At 40.1% G+C, this 23,162-nt stretch overlaps 2 protein-coding genes across 3 annotated transcripts in view; one reads left to right on the top strand and one right to left on the bottom strand.

Annotated features, from left to right (window-relative positions):
* TMTC4 (transmembrane O-mannosyltransferase targeting cadherins 4) overlaps positions 1-23,162 on the top strand; it is a 114,337-nt gene that overhangs the window by 75,010 nt on the left and 16,165 nt on the right. For both annotated transcript variants that reach the window (XM_077297077.1, XM_077297078.1), the window contains 3 exons: positions 6,031-6,110; positions 14,270-14,377; positions 14,452-14,593. In XM_077297077.1, the coding sequence (XP_077153192.1) occupies positions 6,031-6,110; positions 14,270-14,377; positions 14,452-14,593 (330 nt within the window). The remainder of the gene's footprint in view (positions 1-6,030; positions 6,111-14,269; positions 14,378-14,451; positions 14,594-23,162) is intronic.
* LOC143816558 (uncharacterized) overlaps positions 8,262-23,162 on the bottom strand; it is an 82,678-nt gene continuing 67,777 nt past the window's right edge. The window contains exon 2 of the mRNA XM_077297081.1: positions 8,262-9,958. Coding sequence (XP_077153196.1) covers positions 8,399-9,268 — 870 coding nt within the window. The 5' untranslated portion in view covers positions 9,269-9,958 and the 3' untranslated portion in view covers positions 8,262-8,398. The remainder of the gene's footprint in view (positions 9,959-23,162) is intronic.

The raw sequence follows: 23,162 nt of genomic DNA, 5'->3' as shown, positions 1-23,162 counted from the left end.
ATTTTGTATGGAGCATCTTATGGGGCCATCATCAATTTTTAGGAGCATTATATGGGGCATATTTTTTATGGAGCATCTTATGGTGCCCATCATTAACTTTATGGAGCATTATATGGGGCGTATTTTGTATGGAGCATCTTATGGGGCCCAGGTCTCAATGTAATTTTATTGGTAATTAGGTGCCTCGGCTTATACTCGAGTATATACGTCACTTAGAAAATCCATGCTAGAATGGCTGTAATATTACGCTAAGCATTTTAAGGGTCCAGCTAAAGAGTAAGAGAGCTCATGAATTCAAGAGTATTTAATGTCTGCCCACCGATCCTGCAGCCTGTACTGAGCAGTGTGAGATATTAGCAGCTGGATGGACACGGACAAGCTGTCAGTCAGTCTAGGTGGGCGGAGATTAAACTTTTATAAATGTTTATACAACCATTCTGACATTGACTCTCAAAGTAAATTTAGCATCCTTATCAGGTGTAAAAGTTCTAATTCACACATCTGTGTTGCACGTACGTGTTGTATCCGTTTTTGTTAACTGTTACAGCATGTACCCATTATATCTATGGTATTATTGACATGTCTGTGTCTTCATGGTTCGTGTGTCCATGCAAAATTCAGAGACTTGTCTGTTTTTTTTTCCAGTATCACAGATGAAAAGGGCCAATGCAAGTCTATCTATCTAAGAAAAAACGTACAGAACACGGGATCCGTGTGCTGTACATATTTAAATTGTAATGGATAGGAGAAGCTTTGTCATTTTATTTTTTCTATCCATCTGTGAAAAACACAGACACACGGATGGCAAAAAATGGACACACTGATGACACACTAATGCAAGACATTAATGACTCCAGCACCACCATTTTTTCCATGTGTTTAAATACAGACTTATACTGTACGCAGCTTGTATAGCGAAAGCTGTTAAATTTTGCTTTAATAAAAATAATCCCAGAGGTGCATCGTTCTATGCCTACAGGACTCGCACTGTCAAGAAACATGGCAACCTATGTGAACTGAGAGGTCTATTACAGATCTCTCAATGTAAAACCTAGAACAAAAAGAGTGTAAAAGCTGTCCCTCCAAGACAACACATATCCAATAAGGAGGGTCCCTAACTGTGATGACTCACCCTCTATATGCTAGCAGGCCTCAAAATAGACAGAGTGCAGAGCAGGACCTGTTTAATTCCTTTCTGTGGAAAGCTAAATGGACAAGGTGCCCAGCCCAAAGGGGAGTGGCCCATCTGCCAAACATACAAAGTACAAGAAACTAAAGCAAAACCAAAAAAACTTGGCCAGCATTCCTGTTTAGTATAAGTGCAATGTGTAGGTTCACATTCACACTTTGGCCATTAACACACACAACCTAGAATATATACAATGAATAAATATCCTACAGTATCAGAATAAGTAGTAGTGAATCATATAAAAAATAAGGTACTTAGTGGACACCATTTTGATTAAAAAAAAAAAAAAAAAAAGCGTAAAGCCTATCCCACCGCGACAAGGTGTACCTAATCAGCATGGTCCCTAGCTGGTGACTCACATCGCTGTGTGCCAGAAGGCCTCAAAATTGACTGGGGGCAGAGCAGGACCTGTACACAATTGGGTATTACACCTGCCTGTGGGAAATCTAAATAGATACATTTCTGGTAAATGAAATTTCCCTGTGAAATCTGCGGGATTTTTCTTCTAGTCAGATCCACTCCTCTCTAGTGACCACCCTTAGCCTTCAAAACAGCATCTAAGCATCAATTTCCCTAGGAACATTTGCACACCGTTTTTGAAGGAACTCAACATAGACCTTTGTTTCAAACATCTTGGAGAACTTAGGGCAGCACAAATCATTCTTTTTCTTCATATAATCGTAAAATGACTAGATGATGTTGAGATCAGGGCTCCGTGAGGATCATATCCGTCTGAACTCCTTGTTCTTTATGTAGAAGATAGTTCTTAATGAAACTTGCTGTAAATGTGAGGTGGTTGTGTTGCTGCAGTATAAATATTGAGCCAAAAATGACACCTCCATCATGGTATGGCATGTTAGATAAGTATCTGCCTGTATATCTCAACATTGAGGGCATTAATCTTGATGAAATCCCTAACTCCATTTGCTGACATGCAGCCTAAAAACTTGCAAGGAACCACTACCATGCGTCACTATTGCCTGTAGACACACATTATCGTACTGCTCTCCAGCCCTTGGGCAAAAAACTCTCTTCTGTTATAGCCAAACATTTCAAACTTTAACTCCTAGCAGTCCAAAGCACCTACTGCCGTATTTTGCACCCCAGTTCTTACACTTTTGTGAATAGATGTGTCACTGTGTCACTTGACCTTATTTTTCATTTTCCTGGGCCAACTACTGTATTTATAGTCCTCAAACATGCTCATTTCTTCAGATCTCACTGGTAAGAAATGCATGCAGATTGTTATCCATAATAAAATTGAAAAAAAAAAAAACCACTACGCTACTACATTGAACAGAGCAAATTAGTCCAATACATATCCAGTCCAGTACATAGCCACATTTGGCATCTGCTACGAGGTGGACTGCTCCATGCCATTGTTTTTAAGCACTGTTTCGGTTACTTTTGTGGCTATAATAGATACCTTTTCACTGTGGATCTACTCTATATTTCGTTTTATTGGTTTAGGTACCTTGTCACTTGGATTTATCCACTTTACATAATCAAGTTGTGATGTTTACAGATATAACTGCTGTTTCACTACAGATTTTCTTCTGAACTCATTACATTATCCTTTATTCGTATTAGGTGGTAAGCTCTTTCCCATTTCTGCCCAATGTATTGGGGTAGTTTTTTTTTGCTATTTGTTGTTTTTTGTGTGTGCAATTTTCCGCATCGGCTCCATTGGGATTTTGTTGGAATTGATGCAATAACACACTTTTTTGTCTTTACTTATCCAAAATACTAACTGGAAGGCATCAGATTGGCTCTAAATTTATTTTGCATCAGGACAACACACCTACACATACCTCCAATGTCATTAGGAAACTATCTTTAGCATAAGAAAGAGTAACGAGTCCTGAGCATTTTATAATCCCCCAAGAGTCCTGATTTCTACATAGTCTGTCTGTGATTGCATGAAGACTCAGAAGCATTTTGCTCAAGCCTACATCCACAGAAGATAAGTGGTTATTTCTCCAAGATGTTTGGAACAACCTCTGCTGAGTTCCTTTTAAAAACTGTGTGCAAGTTTACCTATTAAATATTGATTTGATTCAGTTTTCTCTTTTGTTCACTTTATATTTATTAACACAAGGCAAACTATTATTCCTTCTGGTTAACTCATTCTTACGTTGAAGCATTTTTTCCACAGCTGCCAAAACGTTTGCACAGTACTGTATGTGTGGCTAGCTTAAGTCCTACTGCAGATATTTACTGGTTACAATTAGTGATGAGCAAGTATGCTCGTTACTCAAGATTTCCGAGCATGCTCGGGGGATTTCCCAGTATTTTGGGCGTGCTCGGAGATTTAGTTTGTGTCGCCATCGCTGCATGATTTGTGGCTGCTAGACAGCCTGAATATATGTGGGGATTGTCTGTTTGTTGGGGAATCCCCACATGTGTTCAGGCTGTCTAGCAGCTGCAAATCATGCAGCTGCGGCGACACAAACAAAATATCCGAGCACGCCCAAAATACTCTCAGATCACCCGAGCATGCTCAGAAATCTCGAGTAACGAGCATACTCGCTCATCACTAGTTACAATCTCAGAAAGAGACTTAGGACATGAGCATCTACACTACCGTTCAAAAGTTTAGGGTCACCCAGACGATTTTGTGTTTTCCATGAAAACTCATACTTTTATTAATCAAATGAGTTGCCAAATGAATTTAAAATCTAGTCCAGACATTGACAAGGTTCGAAAAAAAGATTTTTATTTAAAATAATAATTTTCTCCTTCAAACTTTGCTTTCGTCAAAGAATGCTCCCTTTGCAGTAATTACAGCATTGCAGACCTTTGGTATTCTAGCAGTTAATTTGCTGAGGTAATCTGGAGAAATTTCACCCCATGCATCCAGAAGCCCCTCCCACAAGTTGGTTTGGCTTGATGGGCACTTTTTGTGTACCATACGGTCAAGCTGCTCCCACAACAGCTCAATGGGGTTGAGATCTGGTGACTGCGCTGGCCACTCCATTACCGATAGAATACCAGCAGCATGCTTCTTCCCTAAAAAGTAATTGCATAATTTAGAGGTGTGCTTTGGGTCATTGTCCTGTTGTAGGATGAAATTGGCTCCAATCAAGCGCTGTCCACAGGGTATGGCATGGCATGGCATTGCAAAATGGAGTGATAGCCTTCCTTATTCAAAATCCCCTTTACCTTGTACAAATCTCCCACTTTACCAGCACCAAAGCAACCCCAGACCATCACATTACCTCCACCATGCTTGACAGATAGCGTCAGGCTCTCTTCCAGCATCTTTTCAGTTGTTCTGTATCTCACAAAGGTTCTTCTGTGTGATCCAAACACCTCAAACTTGGATTCATCTGTCCATAACACTTTTGTCTAATCTTCCTCTGTCCAATGTCTGTGTTCTTTTGCCCATATTAATCTTTTCCTTTTATTAGCCAGTCTCAGATATGGCTTTTTCTTTGCCACTCTGCCCTTTAGGCCAGCATCCTGGAGTCTCCTCTTCACTGTAGACGTTGACACTGGCATTTTGCGTGTACTATTTAATGAAGCTGCCAGTTGAGGACCTGTGAGGCGTCGATTTCTCAAACTACAGACTCTAATGTACTTGTCTTGTTGCTCAGTTGTGCAGCGGGGCCTCCCTCGTCTCTTTCTACTCTGGTTAGAACCTGTTTGTGCTCTCCTCTGAAGGGAGTAGTACACACCGTTGTAGAAGGAAATCTTCAATTTCTTGGCAATATCTCGCATGGAATAGCCTTCATTTCTAAGAACAAGAATAGACTGTCAAGTTTAACATGAAAATTCTTTTTTTTCTGGCCATTTTGAGAGTTTACTGAAACCAACAAATGTAATGCTCCAGATTCTCAACTAGCTCAAAAGGAAGGTCAGGTTTATAGGTTATCTAATCAACCAAACTGTTTTCAGCTGTGCTAACATACTTGCACAAGGGCTTTCAAGGGTATTCTAACCATCCATTAGCCTTCTTACACAGTTAGCAAACACAAAGTACTATAAGAACACTGGAGTGATGGTTGTTGGAAATGGGCCTCTATACACCTATGAAGATATTGCACTACAAACCAGATGTTTGCATGTAAAAGTCATTTACCACATTAACAATGTATAGAGTGTGTTTCTGAATCATTTAATGTTGGCTTCAATGGAAAAAAACTGCTTTTGTTTAAAAAATAAGGAAATTTCTAAGTGACCCTAAACTTTTGAACAGTAGTGTATAAATCCTCAATAAGAATGTTCTCTCTCTAGACACGTCTTCTCTGAATCATTTAATAAAAATAATAAATATACCGCAAATCCACTGGGAACCAGTCATCCTCACTAGTTTCTCAAAGTGATGTAGGCCGTTATCATTGATGCCACTATCAGTCCCTCTACAATGTACATTGTGACAGGGCTTGATCTCCATAGGAGAGTGTCACCATTTGACTGTGTCACACACTGACATTGGCTTCTGTTGCATATCAGTGAATTGTACATCACTTTCAATTCAAAGTAAGAAATCTTTATTTGAAATGTGAGATGAATCCATGTTGTAGACATGTACTTTTATATTGCAAGGTTGAAGTTTTCCTTTAAAAAAATACATATTTCAAGATTCAAATGTGAAAATATTTACGGTACATGGTTACATTAGGCATAGTGTAGTTGTCAAATGCAGCAATAATACTGCTCCACATAGCGTCATGTAGCTTTAAGTTTCAACATTGAGTGATTGCTTTTAGCGCAGATTATAAGCTTCTTGCGGTTACAGATGTGCAATTATAATTTACTGCACCCAAATTAAAACTTTTATACATGTATTTTTTTGTGTAAAAGAGATAATTACATTGAATATTTTTAATAATCCACAGGTGCACTATAACATAGGTAAAAATTTAGCAGATCGAGGCCTTCAAGCAGATGCCATTAAATACTACAGAGAAGCTATAAGGTAATGTATCTGTTACAATACATCTTTTAGGTATCATGTAGATCCACTTTCAAACAGATATTGGTGACCCCAACAGAGCCTGTCAATTTTAATGGTGCCACTAGATCAAAAATATGCAAGAAGGGTAGTACAGACAACATACCGTATTTTTCTGACCATAAGACGCACTTTTTTTCCTCCAAATTTGGGAGGAAAGTGTGGGTGCTTCTTATGGTACGGATGTAGCATGTGGGGAGGGGGGCAGCAGTGAGTGGGATCGCACTGTTATCCCACTTCAGGATGTCCCTGCTGCCCGGAATCAGCCCTGGGAAAACCATGTCCCGATGATTAAGTGCAGTGAATATTCATTAGCGGCTCCCCGCCCACCGATCAGCTGAGCAGTGAGCCGGGAGCAGCAAATGAATACTGCACTTAAGCAGGGACAGGCATGGCTTCCTCAGCGCTGATTGCTGCAGCAGCTGGGGAGATCTGTGTGTCCTGGGGAGGAGGCAGCAGCAGCAGGGGCCAGAGCGGAGATCGCTGTATACCTGCCTGCCATGCCTGGATGCCGAGTGCTGTGCACAAACAGGACCTGTGTGATGTCAGGAGTGGGTGGGCTGGAGCATCACATGGCAGCTCAGAGCCCTCCCTCTTCTTGACATCATCACAGGTCCTTCAGGCTCTCCACTAGAATCTGCTGGCTTCCATTACCTGTGCTGTGGAAAGGCAACAAGAGGGAGGGCTCTGTGTGCAGCCATGGGATGCTTGTACCTCACCAGTGTGGCTGCCACAATTAAGAGGTTAGTCTTTACAATACACAATAAAGCACTCTGCCACTCCTGTGGTGAACTATAACTCCCAGCATGTCATAGGATCTGCAGGACATGCTGGGAGTTATAGTTCTCCCATGGGATTTTAAAGCAGCACTCCAGTGTTATTTTGCAGTGCTGGAGTGGTGCTTTCAATATCAGCCCTGTGCCCCCATTCTTATACTCCCTCACCAGCATCTTCATATAGTATTTCACAGACACCACACTGGTCCCGCAGCTTCCAACATAATAACATACTATTATATGTAATAACACCACATATAATAGTATGTTATTAAATATTTTACCACTTTTTTTGCTTCAAATATTTTTTTTCCCTATTTTCCACCTCTAAAACCTGGGTGCGCCTTATAGTCCGGTGCGTCTTATAGTCCGAAAAATACGGTAATTAAACTCCATTGTGCAAATAAGGAATGTCTTTATTTACCAACCAACCATTGAAAACACAGATCGGGATTTTTATGAGTGGGGAACTGATAAACTGCAAAATTTCCCATTTACTAGGGTGCCCTGAGAACAGTAACCTTTAAAGCAAACAAAAATTTACCAGGGTGGTTAAATAGGTTGTCCGGTTTAAAAGGAAAAGTCTGCAATCAATGTGTGATACCATTTTAACCTGTGAAGTGAGAATAAAAGGGGTGATACGAAGGCCAAATACATTTTAATCTAAATCCCTATTTATTGCTAGCATTAAAATTTCTTTCTGATCCCTAACTACAGTACACTATCTAACAGATATTGCATTTTAGAACCTATAAGATAAAGCCACACTTGAAATAGAAGATTAAAATAATTTATGTATTAAATAACATAAGAGTACGTGATATCAAATTCATATAGAATATACAAAAATTTCAAGGAAATTAATCAGCACAAAACAGACGGGTGGGGAGAGATTGCGAAAATCAGCCCTCTCAGAGAAAGAAGCCGATTTCTCTGATGAGATATATTACAAAGTTTAATGTTTTCAGGTGTGTTGTTGGTGTATGAAATGCAAATTAAAACAATATTCACTCTGAGTACTAAATGTGAGCATGATTTGGGAATTGACTTGGAGTATTAAGTGAAATTCTTAAAGAGCAACAACATTTTTTTTGTTCAGCATGGAAAGTTGTGAAGCTTTGCAAATCACTTTATTAGGGGGGTTGTCTTACTTCCTGTAACACTGGTAAACGCAATTTTTCTGGCAAAAGGTTTTAAAACATATTTTAAGTCAATTTTGCGGATTACGAATATGAACTCCGTTTTTGGCTATCACATCAGGATTTTGAGATATTTTCAATTTTTGATGAAAATTACTCCTATCTAATGTTTTATGATAAAAACACATGATTTTTGGTACTACATTTTGTATATTTTTAATCAAGGAATAACAAAGATTACAAAGTCTATGTACAGCAAATCAAATATACTTACAGAATTAAACTACAAAATATAAAAACACATATATATGGCACACAGATGAATGGCAAATGGCAGTTATTTGAACTTTCTTTTCTTGGCTGATCTGTGATGTACAGCTTCTGGGTTGTCTCTCATCAAGCTCCAGCAATAGTCAGCCATCATATATGAGTCCCACCGGCCTTGATACCATTCTTCCATTGTTTTAATGTCCTGATGAAATCGCTCCCCTTGTTCCTCGCTCACATCCCCAAGGTTCTCTGGAAAAAAGTCCAAATGGCTGTGTAAATAGTGAATCTTGATACTCATTCTACATCCAAGATTTCGCAGACTCATTAGTAGCTCTTCCACAATCTCTTCATAGTTGTCTGCTTTCTTATTCCCTAGAAAATTCTGCACCACATTACAAAATGCATTCCAAGCTCTTTCTTCTGTCTCATTCATTGATGTGATAAAATTTGGGTCTCTCATAAGTGTTCTTATTTGAGGTCCATCAAATATTCCAGCCTTTTTCTTCTCTTCACTAAGACCAGGAAAAGTTGAACATATATAGTTAAAGCATTCTCCACTGTGATTGAGAGCTTTGACGAACTGCTTCACCAATCCAAGTTTTATGTGTAAGGGAGGAAAGACACTGTCCTTCCTATCCACTAGAGGATCATGGATGACATTCTTATCGCCAGATGCCAAACTCTGTCTCTGAGGCCATTCAGTTTTCACCCAATGCTCTGCTGTAGCTCTACTGTCCCAGTAGCACAGAAAACAAGGGTGTTTTGTGTACCCTCCTTGCAGACCCAAAAGAAAGTTAACCATTTTCAAATCAACACAAATTAACCACCCATGAACATTATATTGTGACCTCTCTAGAACAATCTTGATGTTTTTATGTTCTTCTTTAGAAAGAAGAAAGTAGCCCTTCAACATCAGTACAATAGACAAGCTGGCCATCTGAATGGAAGTACTTACGCAGTTCTGCTTCCCTGTTACGATAAAATGAGACACTTGTACCGGGTTTCAACATTCAATTTCTCTTGTAGTCTTGAAGCCAATAGTTCAGCAGACTCTTTTGGTAGATAAAGATCTCTAACCAGATCATTCAAAGCAGACTGAGTAAACAGAATTGGTTTGTCACAATCTTCATCACATGGCTGGAAAATATCTGGACTGTCTTCTTCATCAGTATAACAATGTGAGGAGAGTTCTGTGTCAACGTTTTCTGGAAGCGCAGTAAATTTTGGAACAGGTATGTCTTCACTATGGGCAACTGGTCGAATAGCTGAAGGGATACTTGGGTATTGCAAATATTGCTTGATTTTCTTATTGAAACCTTTTACATCGACAAGGCAGAAATAGCAGTCTTCTAAATGATTGCTTGGTTCTCTCCAAACCATAGGAACTCCAAACTGAAGTTTAGCATTCTTTCCTTGAGAGCATGATCTCAAGCTCTCAATACAGGTTTTGCACACCTTGTGAGGAGCCCAATGCTTGTCTTGGTCTCCAAGTTTTACTTTGAAGTACGCAAAATACACCCTCTTAACAAAGTCAGTAATGTTGCACAGTTGTAACAAAAAATATTTGGATCATTTGAGCACTGTCTTCTGCGAGATGTAGAGGCCATTGTTAGATCAGCAAAACATCCTGCAGAGAAATACAAGATAAAAGTTGTTAGCTACCTGAGTTGTTCATTGAATTTCTGTCCCCCCCCCCACACACACACACACACACCTAAGGTATTGATTCACAAACAAAAAAAACAGAAAAACAGCAGGATAAAAACAATAAATATAAAAATTCATTGAAAATTTCAATAAATAAAACAGTACCTGCACACTACTGTTGTGTACGTTGAAAACTGTTTGTTTACTTTCTTATCATAACAAATGGGAATTATGCATGTTCAAAGAAAACAAAGATATTCTCACATTCATTGGGAGACTAAATGAAAACTACGGCACTTTTCATACACTACTTATATTTATCATGGAATTCATGAAAATGGGCTATATACCTATAGCACAAAAATGTGATGTGATGGAGAAATGGTAAGATCAGATTCGAATTCAGCACCCTCAAATTAGTCTAAAACTGTTCTTAAAGTCCATGCCAGAATTTTTTTTTTTTTTTTTGCAGACCAGTGTAATAATAATAATAAAAAAAAAAGTATGTAAGCTTCACAAATACCTGTTTGTTCCCAGTCTGTTTTCCTACCATCTGCTGCATTGATGTTTGAACATTTGGAGTACTGATGATGGCAGTGAAAGGATCAGCACGAGTGATGAGTGAGTGTACTCGTTGCTCGGGTTTTCCCGAGCACGCTCGGGTGGTCTCAGAGTATTTGTAAGTGCTCGGAGATTTTCTTGACGCAGCAGCATGATTTACGTCTGCTAGCCAGCCTGAGTACATGTGGGGGTTGCCTGGTTGCTATGGAAACCCCACATGTATTCAAGCTGTCTATCAGCTGTAAATCATGCAGCTGAGGCAACGAAAACTAAATCTCCGAGTAGTTACAAATACTCGGAGACCACTCGAGCGTGCTCAGGAAAACCCGAGCAATGAGTACACTCACTCATCACTAATCAGCACCTGTCTTCTCCTCTAAGTGTTCGTTCTGAGAAGCCAATTTCCTGCAGCAGCTTATCCCTATAGTTGGTGAGATACTGGTGCTGAGCTGATTCTTTGACTGCCATCATCTGTACTCTACACAAGTACATTCTGATGATATTGCAGGAAATAGACTTTAAAGTAGAGGTTTGTAAGCCACTTGCATGCAATTTTTTTTTTATAGGAATGATGGTAGTTTTTTCTTTCTTGGATACAGATATAAGATCTGAATAGGGACCATTAAGAGTGAGCAGGGGGTTTTATTACTCGTTATTTCTTTAGGGTGCAAACCTCCCTTGTTGGGAAGATATCAGTCCTAGGTTGTTGTAGGGTTGACTGTCCACTACACTATTCTTCAATAGACAGACATGAGCCACCTATTGGATTTTATCTATACTGATTATCAGTTAATCTAGTGTTTCTTGTCATTATTAATGTATACCGTATATACTCGAGTATAAGCCGAGATTTTCAGCCCAAATTTTTGGGCTGAAAGTGCCCCCTCGGCTTATACTCGAGTCACGGTCGGCGTGTGAGGGGGAGAGGGCGCCCGAGGCATACTTACCTAGTCCCGGCGATCCTGACGCTCCCCCTGCCCGTCCCACGGTCTCCGGGTGCAGCAGCTCTTCCCCTGAGCGGTCACATGGGACCGCTCATTAGAGAAATGAATAGGCTGCTCCACCTCCATAGGGGCGGAGCCGCGTATTCATTTCTCTAATCAGCGGTGCCGGTGACCGCTGATAGAGGAAGAGGCTGCGGCACCGAAGACCAGCTGTCCGGGGGAAGGAGCGGGACGCCGGGAGCAGGTAAGTATTACATATTCACCTGTCCTCGTTCCACCCGCCGGGCGCCGCGCCATCTTCCCGGCGTCTCTCCACACTGACTGTGCAGGTCAGAGGGCGCGATGACGCATATAGTGTGCGCGCCGCCCTCTGCCTGATCAGTCAGTGCAGGGAGACGCCGGGAAGATGGCGCCGAGGAGCTGCAAGAGAGGTGAGTATGTGTTTTATTATTTTTATTGCAGCAGCAGCACAGCTATGGGGCAATAATGGACGGTGCAGAGCACTATATGGCACAGCTATGGGGCAACGGTGCAGAGCACTATATGGCACAGCTATGGGGCAACGGTGCAGAGCACTATATGGCACAGCTATGGGGCAACGGTGCAGAGCACTATATGGCACAGCTATGGGGCAACGGTGCAGAGCACTATATGGCACAGCTATGGGGCAATGGTGCAGAGCATATATGGCACAGCTATGGGGCAACGGTGCAGAGCACTGTATGGCACAGCTATGGGGCAATAATGGACGGTGCAGAGCACTATATGGCACAGCTATGGGGCAACGGTGCAGAGCACTGTATGGCACAGCTATGGGGCAATGGTGCAGAGCATATATGGCACAGCTATGGGGCAACGGTGCAGAGCACTATATGGCACAGCTATGGGGCAATAATGGACGGTGCAGAGCACTATATGGCACAGCTATGGGGCAATGGTGCAGAGCACTGTATGGCACAACTATGGGGCAACGGTGCAGAGCACTATATGGCACAGCTATGGGGCAATAATGGTGCAGAGCACTATATGGCACAGCTATGGGGCAATAATGGACGATGCAGAGCACTATATGGCACAGCTATGGGGCAATAATGGTGCAGAGCACTATATGGCACAGCTATGGGGCAATAATGGTGCAGAGCACTATATGGCACAGCTATGGGGCAATAATGGACGGTGCAGAGCACTATATGGCACAGCTATGGGGCAATAATGGTGCAGAGCACTGTATGGCACAGCTATGGGGCAATAATGGTGCAGAGCACTGTATGGCACAGCTATGGGGCAATAATGGTGCAGAGCACTGTATGGCACAGCTATGGGGCAATAATGGACGGTGCAGAGCACTATATGGCACAGCTATGGGGCAATAATGGTGCAGAGCACTATATGGCACAGCTATGGGGCAATTATGAACGGTGCAGAGCACTATATGGCACAGCTATGGGGCCATAATGAACGGTATGGAGCATCTATTTTTATTTTTGAAATTCACCGGTAGCTGCTGCATTTTCCACCCTAGGCTTATACTCGAGTCAATAAGTTTTCCCAGTTTTTTGTGGCAAAATTAGGGGGGTCGGCTTATACTCGGGTCTGCTTATACTCGAGTATATACGGTACTTAATACACAGTGTTTTAAGGGGATTTTTAGTATGTCAATGAGCCCAAGTATATAAATCCCCATATTCGTATCTATTTCTGTAAATTGTGAAACAATTCCTATAATAAAGTGGTTTGCAAAGTTAAATAACTTCTTAGCTGGACAAAAAAAAGTGTTTAGTGTTATTTGGGCAGCAGATATTGGTGGTATTATGTGAGCTAAACATGCAGAATTCTTTGCACTATATGATGGTTTTATGTGGGTTCATATTAGCAAAATAACTGTTTAAAAAAGCTCTACTTTGCTTGGGGTCGAGAGGCTTATTTTCTATTAAAAAACAAACAAACTTTGAAATGCATACCGGTAAGGCTTCTTTCACACTTCAGTTGTTTGGCGTCAGTTTGAATCCGCCAATTTCATCAAATAGGGGATCCGCCATTTTTTTTTTTGCGGATCTGCTATTTTCCCATAGACTTGCATTAGCGACGGATTGTGGCGGATGGTCGTCCGTTCCATCCGCCATGTGACGGATCCGTCGAAATTTGGCGGACGTCATCTAGACGGACATTATAACGTTTTTTGTCTGCGCCAAAATGGCGGTTCGCAACGGATCCGTCGCGTCCGCCATTCCATAGAATGGCCACCTATGGGCGACGGATCTGTCGCCACCGTCATTTCGGCGGATCCGTCGCCCCAATCCGCTTTTTCAATTGCGCATGCTCCAAAAAGTAGATACTTTTCCCAGACAACCCCCAAGTAACGGATCCGTCAAAAAACCGGATCCGTTAGAACCGTTTTCTCAACAATTGTGAGGGATCCGTCGATCCGTCACTATGTCGGAGCAGACTGACGCCAAACAACTGAAGTGTGAAAGAAGCCTAACCTGTGTATGTGTCTGATTGCATAATATTTCTTCAGCATCTAAAGTTTAGTGCACAAGTCTGTTTGATAAGAAAAATATGTTCTGTATAAATCTGCCATATCAATAGATAACAATTATTAAGGTGTCTGCCCGTCTGTAAATACCGTATGTAAACTATCCACGGAATACAATTACTTCTCATCCTGTCTGATATTGTCCCAGCAATTTTGAGTAGTAGTATTGCAATGTTATGTAGCATGTTTGCATGAATTAAATAAAAAACCTGACCTATGTCACATTCTGTGTTCAATTTAAAATTTCCAGGTTAAATCAAAAATATGTGCATGCAATGAATAATCTTGGCAATATACTTAAAGAAAAAGGCGAACTCCACGAGGCAGAAGAACTGTTATCTAGAGCGGTGTCCATCCAGTAAGTGAAATATGGGATGAAAGTGAATAAAAGTTGCATCTCCTGGAACTATTATTTATACATTTCTGCCATAGATCTGATTTTTCTGCTGCATGGATGAACCTGGGTATTGTACAGAACAGCCTTAAACGCTTTGAAGAAGCTGAAAAAAGCTATTTAACTGCAATCAGATACAGAAAAAAATATCCAGATTGCTACTATAACCTAGGACGACTGGTAAGTCTCTTCTGTTATTCTTTTGTCTGCTAATTTAATTTCTAAAACTTAACAATGTATTTGTAAATCTGCAGAAAACTCCCAAAACTTACCAGTGTAAGGCTATGTGCGCACACTGCGTATTTGCAGCAGATTTTTCTGCATAAAAAATGAGTTGGCAGGAAAAATGTTGCATAAAATATACAGGCATATGAGGCACATTTTTCCCTGTCCCCTTCTCCTGTACACTACTTGCCTTAGCACTGACCTAATGATACCAAGTACATTGATGTTTTTTTAGTGGCCATGTTCAGGGAAATACTGTATCATCACATTTCGTCTGTTAATTTGAAAATAATTTTTTTTTTTTCAAAAACAACTGACTTTATGGTGCATAGTTGCCAATGATTTGAAGTTCTTTTGACCTATATAAACTGATAAGTCAAGCAAACTTTTATGTGACTGCTAAGGGTTAAAATGCAATTGGCTTTGAACGTTTTATGGTTGTGCCATAAAATCCATGGCCCTTTAACTCCGTGAAACACACTGCTTGTACTACCCTATACACTGCTGCTGATTTTTTTTCATTTTGTATTTCATAGTTATATGAAAAAGTTTGGGCACCCCTATTAATCTTAAGCTTAATGTTTTATAAAAATTGTTTTTTTTTGCAACAGCTATTTCAGTTTCATATATCTAATAACTGTTGGACACAGTAATGTTTCTGCCTTGAAATGAGGTTTATTGTACTAACAGAAAATGTGCAATCTGCATTCAAACAAAATTTGACAGGTGCATAAGTATGGGCACCTTTATCATTTTCTTGTTTTAAATACTCCTACCTACTTTTTACTGACTTACCAAAGCACTTTTTTTGGTTTGGTAACCTCATAGAGCTTTGAACTTCATAGCCAGGTGTATGCAATCATGAGAAAAGCTACTTAAAGTGGCCACTTGCAAGTTGTTCTCCTGTTTGAATCTCCTCTGAAGAGTGGCATCATGGGCTCCTCAAAACAACTGTCAAATGATCTGAAAACAAAGATTATTCAACATAGTTGTTCAGGGGAAGGATACAAAAAGCTGTCTTGGGGATTTAACCTGTCAATTTCCACTGTGAGGAACATAGTAAGGAAATGGAAGAACACAGGTACAGTTCTTGTTAAGGGCAGAAGTGGCAGGCCAAGAAAAACATCAGAAAGGCAGAGAAGAAGAATGGTGAGATCAGTCAAGGACAATCCTCAGACCACCTTCAGAGAGCTGCAGCATCAACTTGCTGCAGATGGTGTCACTGTGCATCGGTCAACTATACAATGCACTTTGCACAAGGAGAAGCTGTATGGGAGAGTGATGCGAAAGAAGCCGTTTCTGCAAGCATGCCACAAACAGAGTCGGCTGAGGTATGCAAAAGCACATTTGGAGAAGCCAATTTCTTTTTGGAAGAAGGTCCTGTGGACTGATGAAACCAAGATTGAGTTGTTTGGTCATACATAAAGGCGTTATGCATGGCGGCAAAAAAACACAGCATTCCAAGAAAAACACTTGCTACCCACAGTAAAATTTGGTGGAGGTTCCATCATGCTTTGGGGCTGTGTGGCCAATGCCGGCACCGGGAATCTTGTTAAAGTTGAGGGATGCATGGATTCCTCTCAGTATCAGCAGATTCTTGACAATAATGTTCATGATTCAGTGACAAAGTTGAAGTTACGCAGGGGATGGATCTTTCAGCAAGACAATGATCCAAAACACCGCTCCAAATCTATTCAGGCATTCATGCAGAGGAACAATTACACTGTTCTGGAATGGCCATCCCAGTCCCCAGACCTGAATATCATTGAACATCTGTGGGATCATTTGAAGAGGGCTGTCCATGCTCGGCGACCATCAAACTTAACTGAACTGGAATTGTTTTGTAAAGAGGAATGGTCAAAAATACTTTCATCCAGGAACTCATTAAAAGCTACAGGAAGCGACTATAGGCTGTTATTTTTGCAAAAGGAGGATCTACTAAATATTAATGTCACTTTTCTGGTGAGGTGCCCATACTTATGCACCTGTCAAATTTTGTTTGATTGCAGATTGCACATTTTCTGTTAGTACAATAAACTTCATTTCAAGGCAGAAACATTACTGTGTCCAACAGTTATTAGATATATGAAACTGAAATAGCTGTTGCAAAAAAAAACAATTTTTATAAAACATTAAGCTTAAGATTAATAGGGGTGCCCAAACTTTTCCATATAACTGTATTAGTAGTCGCATTATGTACTCTATTACCTAGTTAAAAAATTTAAAAAGTGCTAGATTTAACACCTTCATCACCACCCACTGTCACCAGATGTCATGCAGTTAGTGTTACTACATCAACATATTTGGTTAGCCACAATAACTCATCTAAAGTTCAGTGTCAAGTTTGTCATAAAATCACATTAAATCCAGTAGTTCCAAAAGTACCCCATAATAGAAATGAAAAATATTTCTGTTGCAGAAAACAAGGCTTCATACAGTTACATGATTGAAAAAAAGTAATTTATCACTACAGAAATTGAGGCAAAAAGCAACAAAAATTGAGATGATCATTAATCCTTGCCTACATGTGCCGTATATGTACAACGCTGCGTCCCCGCAAGACGCTGTACATATACTGCTTCACAATCACGTGGGCTCACGCTGGCCACCGCTGCTGCGATCAAATGTAGGTGTAAGCTCTATATGAGATGCCACTGTCAGTAGTGACCGTGACATCGATGGGCATCCCATGGGGAGGACGCGACCTCTCTGTTCCCATTGGCACAACGCGATTGTGATCTCGTTGTGCTGATGGTCTCCTTGGTGACCCCGGACAGAGACATGGTCATGGGGGGGGTGACCCCACTGACACACCTTCTCCCTGTCTCTGATGCACTGTTCCTAATGCCCTGTAATGCAAAAGCATGCAGAGTATTAGATCAGCAATCAGGGCACTGAAAGTTAATGTCCCCACCTGGGACAATGTTAAAAAAAAAAAAAAGTAGTAGTAAAACAAGCTATTTAAAAATTGTAAAAATACTTAAAAAAAAATATAAAAAAATCATAGAAAAAAGAACTAAACATTAAAAAAATTAATCCAGGTTAAGGTTGAAGGAAGACTTTAAGTCCATCTAGTTCAACCCATAGCCTAACCTAACATGCCCTAACATATTGATCCAGAGGAAGGCAAAAAAAAACCCCATGTGGTAAGAGTAAGCTCCACCATGGGGAAAAAAATTCCTTCCCAACTCCACATATGACAATCAGATTAGTTCCCTGGATCAACGCCCTATCAAGGAATCTAGTGTATATACCCTGTAACATTATACTTTTCAAGAAAGGTATCCAGTCCCCTCTTAATTTAAGTAATGAATCACTCATTACAACATCATACGGCAGAGAGTTCCATAGTCTCACTGCTCTTACACTAAAGAATCCGCGTCTGTTATTATGCTTAAACCTTTTTTCCTCCAGATGTAGAGGATGCCCCCTTGTCCCTGTCACCGGTCTATGATTAAAAAGATCATCAGAAAGGTCTTTGTACTGTCCCCTCTTATATTTATACATTAAAATAAGATCACCCCTTAGCCTTCGTTTTTCCAAACTACATACAAAATACATTTTATTATTGCCTCATCCTGAACAACCCAACATATAAAACTGTTTCACCAGTTAACCCCTTCAGTCACCACCATAAAAATAATAAAGAACGAGGCAAAAAACTTTGCTTCATGATACAGCCAAGCAAAAAATGGAATAAAATGTGATCAAAAGACGAATGTAGATATAAATGGTATCCCTGAAAACGTCATCTTGTCCTTCCAAAAAACAAGCCACCATATAGCTCCGTCAGCAGAAAAATAAGTTATAGCTCTCAGAATAAAGCAATGCAAAAAATATTTTTCTGGAAAATAGTTTTTATAGTAGGAAAGCATTAAAACATAAAATATATATAAATGTGGCATCGCTGCAATCATACTAACCTGAATAATAATGCTGCCTTATCAATTTACCACACATGGAATGGCATTAAAAAATAAATACATTCTGAATTACTGGTTTTTGTTCATTCTGTCTCTCAAAAATCTGAATACAAAGAGATAAAAAAAATGTAAACCACAATGGTAAGAATAAAAACGTCAACTCATCCCACAAAAATCAAGCCCTCGCATGACTGTCAGCCCAAAAATATGATAAAATTATAGCTATCTAAATATGAGGATGCGAAAACGTGTTTTTGTAATAGTGTCTTTTAGGGTGTGACAGCAGTCACACATAAAAAAAAAACAACTATATACATCTGGTATCGCACCGACCCAAAGAGTAAAATAGTCTAATCAATTACACCGCACAAGGAACAGCGTAAAAAATAAATACCCATTATTCACCTGCTGTTGATTTTGTTCTTGCTGACTCCCACAGATTGCAGTAAAGTTTTACATTTTTCCTGCGCTGAGCGCTTACACCAGGGTTTTCATGTGAATCTCTGAAATGCGTAATTCAGACGGAACCCCCAGTGTAAGAGTCCCTATAGTGAGGCAGATGGAGGCACTGTGGACGCTATCTGACGTGTGACCCATGGGTGTCCGTCTTTAGTCGTGCATAAAAGCGCAGTCCGCCACAGTTTTGTGCACTTCTAAAATGGACAACGCTGAAAAGAGGCCAGACTGAGTCCAAAGTAACTCGCTGACTCCATATAGTGGGTGGCTTCCTCAGCAGTTTCATCTGAGTCACATCACTCAGAGATTTAGATGGAAACCCCAAAATAAGTTATCAGCACAGAGCACTGGATAAATGGAATCCCAAACGTTATGTAAAATGTTCCCAATAAAAGCCTCAACTCAATCCACAAAAAAAGCAAGCCCCCACTCAGGTCTGTCATCTGTTAACGGAAATATAGTGGGCTCCCACGTTACTGGTAGTACAAAGGATTTGAAAAAGTGCTATGGGTCCTTGCCCCCCCAAAAAGAAATGCAGCAAATTCTGCCCTTCCAAATGCCCCCTCCATTCTGAGTCCCATGGTGTGCCTAAACCACATTTAGCATCCACATGTTTGGCATTTCTGTAGCGATAATAGCCCACCTAATTTATAGGTGCGTGTCTCCAGAAGCATGAGCTGGGCACTACAACGTACTGGGTACTAGAATGGCAGTTTGCAATTTTCACTCTGCAATATCCATTACTGCTTGATTCTTTGAAGCACCTATGGAGTCCAGATCGTCCCTACACCTGTAGATGAATTCCGAAAGCAGTATAATTTCCAAAATGGGGTCACTTTAGAGGGGATTCTGCTGTTCTAGCAATTAGGGGCTCTGTATATGGAGTCTGCAAACTGTTTTAGGAACATCTGCGCTCCAGGAGGCAAATAGTGCTCCGTCCCTCCCGAGTTTTGCCGTGTCGCTAAGCAGTACTACACATTCAGCAGAAATTGTGGGATAAACTTTGGTGCCACTTTTACCCATTTTCAGTGTGAAAATATACAATCTGGGGCTAAAACAAAATTTTGGTGGTAGAAATGTAGTTATTTTTTCTTCACTGCCCAATGGTATAAAATTCTGTGACACCTGTCGTGTCAATATCATCACTGCACCCCTAGATAAATTCATTTGAGAGGTTTAGTTTGTAAAATGGGGTCACTTATGGGGATTATACTGTTCTGGCATCTCAGGGGCTCTGCCAATGTGACATGACACCCTCAAACCAGTCCACCAAAATGTGACCTTCAATATGGTGGTTCTTCCTTTTTGAACTTTGCATTGTGCCTCAAAAGTAGTTTTTGACCATGTATGGGGCATCTGTGTACTCAGGAGAAATTGCACAACTAATTTTGGGGTCCATTTTCTCCTGCTGCCATTGTGAAAATAAAAAAAAATTGGGGCTAATGTGAAAATTTTGTGAAAAAGTTAGATGTTCATTTGTTTCCTTCTACATTGCTTCAGTTCCTTCAGTTAATAAACTTCTTGAATGTGGTTTTGAGCACCTTGAGGAGTGCGGTTTTTAGAATGGTGGTGTCGCTTTTGGGTATTTTCTGTCATGTAGGCCCCCAATTCACTTCAGATGTCATGTTGTCCCTTAAAAAAAGAGAGGTTTTGTAAATTCTGTTGCAATTTGAGAAATTGCTGGTCAATTTTAACCCTTCCAACTTCCTAACAAAAAAAAATGGTTCCAAATTTGTGTTGATGTAAAGTAGACATATGGGACATGTTAATTAATCATTTTGTGTGACATAACTCTGACTTAAGGGCATAAAAATTAAAAGTTTGTAAAGTGCTAGATTGTCGTCAAATTTTCAATTGTTTTCACAAACAAATGCAAGTCATATCAAAGAAACTTGACTACTATCATAAAGTACAATATGTCATGAAAAAACAATTTCCGAATCAGTGGGATATGTTGAAGCGTTCCAGAGATATTGCCACATAAATTGTCAATGGTCAGAATTGTAAAATTTCACCTGGTCATGATGGTGAAAAGTTTTTTTTTTTTATTATTATTATTATTATTATTATTATTATTCATTAAATGTGCGTATATATGCATGTATTGTAGTGTGAGTGTCTTAATATACTCACAAACTGTTGCTCCCTTTGGTGTCCAGTGCCATTGTTCTCCTCTTCTCAGTGATGTCACTAATTGCGACAAGTTGGCTCACTCTATGCTCTATGCATGAGCAGGAAGTCTCCGTTACAATGAAAGCCTATATCTCGTTCTGACACTCCTTAGACTTGCTTTGGAAAGCCACTTCTTGGTCACAAAAAGCACAGCGTGACCTCGACAGTTTGCAGAGCAGTATGAAAAAGTCTAGCACTCAAATTAGTAGATTTATTTGTAGCACTTGAAACGTTTCAATCCGTAAGGACTTTCATCAGTCACGTGCTTTTAAGCGTATGTGGCACAATTTTTATCACAGGAAAATGGTGCATATATTGTGCAGTAGGGCCGCCGCACTGTATGGTAGTGATAATGGTGTTTAATCTTAGAGTAAATGCTGTTAGGGTGGGGCGGAGACCACACGTTGCTATCCAGCATAAAGTGGCTGTAAATGCCGATGAAGGGAAAGAGGGGCCCTGCCACCAGACGCCACCGTATGTCATAACTGTAGGTTATCCATGGAGGAAAGATTTTCATGAGTCTATCCTTGATATCTTATTAAAATACTGCTTAGCTTTTCAATCATTAATCCATGCGGTCTTGCAGTTAAAAATACATAATAAGTTTGAATTTGGAGGATGAAAATGCTAGTTATTTGAAAATGAAGGTGGTCTTCCAAGGTATTTTTAACCCCTTCATCCCCAAGCCTGTTTTCACCACCTTGGCCAGGCCAGGTTTTACAATTCTGACCAGTGTCACTCTATGTGGTAAGAAATCTGGAACACTTCAATGTATCCCAGTGATTCTGGGGGTTTTTGTGACACGTATTTCATGTAAGTGATAAATTTAAGCCAATTTTTTTAAGCCTATGTGTGAAAATATCAGAATTTTGGCGAAAATGTAGCAATTTTCATACTTTATTATTATTTATTTATTTATATAGCACCATTAATTCCATGGTGCCGTACATGAGAAGGGGTTACACACAGAGTTGTAGATATCGTTTACAGTAAACGAATTTACAATGACTGGCTGGTACAGAGGGGTGAGGACCCTGTCCTTGCAGACTTACATTCTATACTTCTTAATTTTTATGCCCTTCAACCAGATAGTCAAATCAGTTAACAAATGGTTAAAAAAAATAACATTTGCCACATGTATGCTTTGCATCAGCATTATTTTTTAAACCAACTTTTAACCCTTCTAACAAAAAAAATAGAGCAGCAATTTCTATTTTTCAAACAAAATTTACACAACCAATTTTTTTTAGGGACCACATCACATTTGAAGTGACTTTGAGGAGCCTTTATGACAGAAAATATCCAAAAGTGTTACCATTTTAAAAACTGCACCCCCATGAAGTACTCAAAACTACATTCAATACGTTTATTAACCCTTCAGGTGCTTCACAGGAATTAAAGCAATGTGGAAGTTTAATGTGAAAATTTTACTTTTCCAACAAAAATGTTGATTTTTGCCCCTAGATTTTTATTTTTACAAGGGTAACAGGAGAAAAGGGAAATTTGTTGTGAAATTTCTCCTGAGTACCCTAATATCCCATATGTAGTTTTAAACTGCTGTTTGAATGCACAGCAGGGCTCGGAAGGGAAGGAGCACTGCTTGACTTTTGGCGTACAAAATTGGCTGGAATAGATAGCCAACGCCATGTAACGTTTGCAGAGTCCCTGATGTGCCTAAACAGTGTTAACCCCCTACAAGTGATCCTATCTTTGAGAGTACACCCATCGAGGAACCTTCTGGAGGTGTGATGAGCACCTTGAACCCACAGGTGGTACATTTTCCACACAATAATGTTAGTTTTGCCCCAAGTTATTCATTTGCAAAAGGGTGACAGGAGAAAATGGACCATGCCTTTTGTTGTGCAACTTCTCCTTAGTACACCAATACCCTATATGTGGTGGAAAACTACTGTTTGGGCATGCGGTAGGGCCCTGAAGGGAAGGAGCGCCAAGTTAATTCTGGAGTGCAATTT

Source organism: Ranitomeya variabilis, chromosome 3 (assembly GCF_051348905.1).
Source record: "Ranitomeya variabilis isolate aRanVar5 chromosome 3, aRanVar5.hap1, whole genome shotgun sequence".
Taxonomy (NCBI): domain Eukaryota; kingdom Metazoa; phylum Chordata; class Amphibia; order Anura; family Dendrobatidae; genus Ranitomeya; species Ranitomeya variabilis.
The sequence above is the reverse complement of the archived record's forward strand: the minus strand, read 5'-3'. Positions and strand labels throughout refer to the sequence as shown.